General features: G+C 57.4%; 1 protein-coding gene across 1 annotated transcript in view; it reads right to left on the minus strand.

Annotated features, from left to right (window-relative positions):
• Window positions 1–1,549, minus strand: part of Lypd8 (LY6/PLAUR domain containing 8) — a 7,333-nt gene extending 5,784 nt beyond the window's left edge. Inside the window, exons 1-2 of the mRNA XM_005382360.1 lie at window positions 1,481–1,549; window positions 436–552 (exon numbers count right to left, since the gene is read on the minus strand). Coding sequence (XP_005382417.1) covers window positions 436–552; window positions 1,481–1,535 — 172 coding nt within the window. The 5' untranslated portion in view covers window positions 1,536–1,549. The remainder of the gene's footprint in view (window positions 1–435; window positions 553–1,480) is intronic.
• Window positions 1,550–4,889: the final 3,340 nt, after the last annotated feature.

Below are 4,889 nucleotides of genomic sequence, written 5' to 3' on the forward strand. Positions count from 1 at the left end.
GGAGGGGAGGGGTGGGGACTGGGAGAAGGAGGGGAAGGAAGGGTCAGGAGGAGAGGCAGGAATGGTGAGGAGGACAGGGAGGGTCAGGAGGAGTGGGAGGGTCAGGAGGAGAGGAGGAAGGATGGGAAAAGAAGCTCCTGAGACTCAGTGTTGCCTGGTAGTTCATCTCAGAGCTGCTCTGGCTTCTCATGCACACCAGCATGCATGTAGAAGGAGGCTTCAGAGGGGGTCACCATATCCAAGACACCAAGGGCCCCACCTGCTTTCCTGCCCCTCCCTGTGATGCCATGGGACTCCCACTTATCCACGGTTCGCCTTTCCCAAGAGTCACCTTCACGACCCCTGACCCCTCCACCCAGCACAGCGCCACCCCACTCGGTCTCCTTTGCTCCCTCTTCAACTCCTGACAAGGTGGGGCAGCACTCCCCAGCTCACCTAGAGAGGAGTTGGCCCAGGAGCTGAAGCAACTGTTGTTGGCATTCTCTGGACACTCAGAGGCTGTGGTGTTGGCACAGAACTGTGTAGAATTACACTGAATGCAGTCCAGGGACTCTGAGGAGGGAGACACGAGCGTCAGTCAGCACACAGCAGACACATGTGGAGCAGACTCCACGCCCACCTTGTGCTCATGCTCATCGTGGGGTCAGAAATGTGGATGGGAGGGCATTTCTGCCTCTCAGGGCTCGCCAGAGTTGGTGGTGTGAGGCAGGGCTGCAGGAACATGGCCAGGAGTGAGTGATGGAACCGGGGCAAAGCGCACAGCTCTATGAGGAGCGAATGGTTAAAATACAGGGCAAAAGCACACAAAAACTACGCCGCAAGGCCAGAAGGGGGAAGCTCTGTGAGAAGCAAATGATTACACTGCGGGGCAAAAGCATGCAGGCTTTGCAAGGAGTGAACAGCTCAGTTATGGGGCAAAAGCCGGGGGAGAGCCCAAGGCGTAAACCAGGAGCTTAGATCGGTGCCAGGTGTTGGGTCTGGCCTCCTCCTTCTCTCCCCCAGGCAAAACCACCCAGCCTTGAGGCAGCTCCTGCCCAAACTACTTCTCTCCTGCTTTGTTCTCTTTCACTGAGATTCTAAATAACAGCCAGGGAGCTCTCAGCTTGGGGACCCTGTTCTCCAGTCTTCCTGGGGGCTGGGCGTGCTCAGTGGAGAAGCAGCCCCTCTGGGCCTCCCGGTCACTGAGTCAGGTCTCATCTCTGGGTAGTTGTCACACCAGTGGGGGCACACTGCGGCAGAGCGCCACAGCCACAACTGCCTCCCCACTGTTCACTGGTCCCCAGCAGGAAGAGCCAACGGGACCGAGGACACACAGCAACCTCTCTGAGTGCAGGGCGCCCAGGTGGGTCTCATGCTCTCCACTGACCACACCATGACCCCAGCAGCCTTGTGAGGAGCCTTCCGGGCACCCTGAACAAGCAGGCTCAGTAAGGGGTACAGACAGGTCTTTGTTCCAAAGGGGCCACATGGCTTCTCTTACCTACAGCTGTGACTGCCAGCGCTGAGATGATCAGGGCAATGAGGACACCTCTCATGGTGCTGGAGCCGACTTCTCCTGACCGTGGGGAAGCCTCGAGCCTGAAGAGACACACAGCAGTCATCCTCAGAGGCTTGCAGGAGGTCCTGTCGCCCCGAGGAGTCTTGATCCCACAGCAGCATGCCCAGTAGCCAGTCCATCTTTGCGACAGAAAGAATCCCAATCTTGCCGGAGAGCACAGAGCTGCAGTTTAGATTCCACCATGCCTTTACACAAGGTCTGAGTTTCCTAATCTCCTGCAGAAATCTCCACGCACAGACTAGAAACACAGCTTGGGGCATTTTCTGTGGAGCCCTTCAGCTATAAAAAGGGCAGTAGACCAACGTCCGGTGCCACTGAGGGTGAGACCTGTGTTAGTTAGATATATATTCCTGGGACAAAATTCTGAAGATAATCAAATGTCAAGGAGGGAAGATATATCTGGATTCACGGTTTCAGAGGTCTCAGTCCATGGTCCCTGGCCCCGTTACTCTGAGCCTGGGCCACATTATGGTGGGCGCGTACAGACAACGAGGCCTGTTCCCCTCCTGGCAGCCAGGAAGCACAATGGAGACCGAGGAGGTTGCCTTGGTTCCTGATGTCCTTCTTGTCATGCCCCCAAGGACCTTACTTCCTTTGACCAGGCTCCGCCTCTGAAAGATTTCACCTCTCTCAATAGCACCATCAGCTGGTGACAAACCTTCAGCGTTCATGGGCCTGTGAGGGCTTTTAACACCCAAAGCACACAAGATTCAAGGGAAAAGAGCCGGTCTGGGTCTGTGTTCCCCTCTCCTCTCCCAGAGCACAAAGCCCGTCCTGCCGCTGGTATCTCTACACACGTACAGTGTGCGCTCAGGGTTTTCTTACTGCCACCGCCACCACATGCAGACACCCGCTGAGCACTTACTGTGTTCCAAGACCACACGTGTATTAATTTGTGCCACTCTCCCTCCTCTGCAGGCAGGCACTATTATTAGCACTGAGATGAAATCAGTCCCCCTAAGGGTGAATGCTGCAGTCAAATCAGGGTCTCAATCCAGAGAGGTGTCAGAGCTGAGGCATGGCCCAGGCCCCCAACCACCAGTCCACACTGCTCCCCAGCAGAAGACCACTCTCAGGACCCAGGGCCTGGACATGTGCCGTCTATAAAGCAGAGTCAGAGGCAACTCTGCATGCTGACCCTGTGTCACCAACCGCTCCAAACCTTGCATTCCATGCCTGCAGGTGGTCTGAGCGACATCTTTGAGGGTCACTACATTTTCATCGTATTCATTAGAAGCCTAAGTTTCAGCTTGTAGAATTTCACTTTACCTGTGTCAAGCAGCAGAGAACAAATATCCGGCTCTGTGCTGGGCCCTTCTGAGTTGATATAAGGATAAGTGGTGGCCGCAAGCCACACATGGTGACCTGAGTTCGTGCCCTGGCATTAGGTGACAAGAAACATCCTGTGCGCAGCAGCTGCACGTGGCTGGTGGCTGCCACGGCGGCCAAGGCAGGGGCAGAGCATTTCCGTGACTCCCCAGAGTCCTACTGGCCAGTGTCCCGCCCACGCCACAGGAAGGGAAAGCAGCCTCCAAGAATAAAGGAAGCTCCTGAGCTCACCCGACTTGGGAAGCCCAAACCAGGAACCAGGACACCTTTCCAGGGTCTCCAGCCCCACAACCCAGCCACACCCTAAGAGCTGCCACATACAAAGTGGAAGAAACCTTCACTGGACAGTGGCCACCCTCATCCACTCCACTGCACACGTGCACAACACACGCACCGCATGTTCCACACATGCACACCACATATGCACACCACAAACCATTAAACCACACGCCTCACCTACCGTGTCCACTCACACGCTACATGCCACTTATCCACACACACTCAGGTGAGAGCGAGTGCCACTTACACTACACACCTCGCAGATCACACACATCCACACTCGCACACACTGCATGCCTTGGTTGACCCCTAGGAGCCTCTAAAGAGGCTGAGCAGTGGGCCATGGCGGAGGAGGACTTCGGGGAGATGTCCAGTGGCCCTGGTGCTTAGAAAGCCAAGGAGGAAAGGGAGGGACCTTGTTTGGGGCTGGGACGCACAGACCCTGTGCTCCCACACTCCAGGACCTCCCCCTGCTGAGAGGGGAGAGGGTGTCACAGGCTGGGCTTACTAGTGTGAAAGAGGAAGGGAAAGGAGAGAGAAATGAGAGTAGGGAGATCCTAGCCTCCACTCAGCCTCCCCAGGGAGACCTGATGACTGGCCTCAGCCTTTCTGGAAGCTGAGGGTACAGCCAGGGTACAGAGCAGAGAGACAGAGTCCAGACGTGGGGCCCGGGGCCCTGCACAGAGCATACGAAGCGGCTCCTGTACATCCCTGTCCCTAAGAACACTTGCCCCGTGCAAAGTTCCATCATCAAATCTTCCAACCATCTGGCAAGGTCCAACCAAAATTGCTCTCTTCTTACGGGGAAGCCGAGCTCAGAGAGATCTGGAGTCAGCAGAGCAACCAGGTGACACCTGGCCAGGTCCTCAACCCTCACTCCCTGCGCCGCAGCCTCCCTCTCCTGCCCCAGCCAGGGCGGGACTGGGGGCCCTGAGGGCCTCTCCGGGCCGAGGGCCTCTTACCTCTGGGTCCAGCCCGGACTCTGTTCCACGCAGGAGGCTCTGGCAAAGGACCGGCCAGGTGTAGCCAGGCCATATATAGCAGGTGGCTGGGAGGGGCCTCCGCAGATGCCCCAGCCTCGGACTGGCAGACAGTGCCCCACCCAGCCCAAGACACAGGCACTTAGCTCTGCAGGTCTGTGCGGTCAGTGCCCTGTCTACGGCTCTGGTCAGGGTCAGAGCTCAGGAAGCGGGTGGCTCAGAGAGCAGGGAAGCTGGTGGGTGCCGACCCCGCCTCACCAAGCTCTGCCTCCGGGCCAGATGGGGAAAGCCACTCCCTGCCCACAGTAGGCGAGGGTCTGTGATGAGTGAGCTCCATGTGCCACTCGAGGGTGTGGCCATCACCGTCCGCGTCATGGTCACGGTGGTGTGTTCCGCTGGGCAGCGTGGGCAGCCCCATGGGTCAGAGCCCACTTCTGGCCCACTGAGACCCTTGCGGGTATCCTCACATTGCGCCGTGGTGTTCCCAGCCTCCACCACAGACACGTGGGAACACACATCCATGTCCTTGTGCACAGGCAGAGGGGAGGTGCGAATCTCTCTGCCCTCTCCCTCCTACGCGGAAGAGCAGGGTGCACCTCGCCCTATATCCCAGCCTGCACTGAAACTTCGAAGATCCTGGCCTTTCAGATAAACACCCCTTGGCCACTAGCGACCCCAGCCTGTGCTCGCCTGTCTCCCCTCGCGGTCTCATGCATTCTTTTGAAAACATTTTCTTTAGTGAC

This window comes from Chinchilla lanigera, unplaced genomic scaffold (assembly GCF_000276665.1).
Source record: "Chinchilla lanigera isolate Chin_1 unplaced genomic scaffold, ChiLan1.0 scaffold00017, whole genome shotgun sequence".
NCBI classification, from domain to species: Eukaryota; Metazoa; Chordata; class Mammalia; order Rodentia; family Chinchillidae; genus Chinchilla; species Chinchilla lanigera.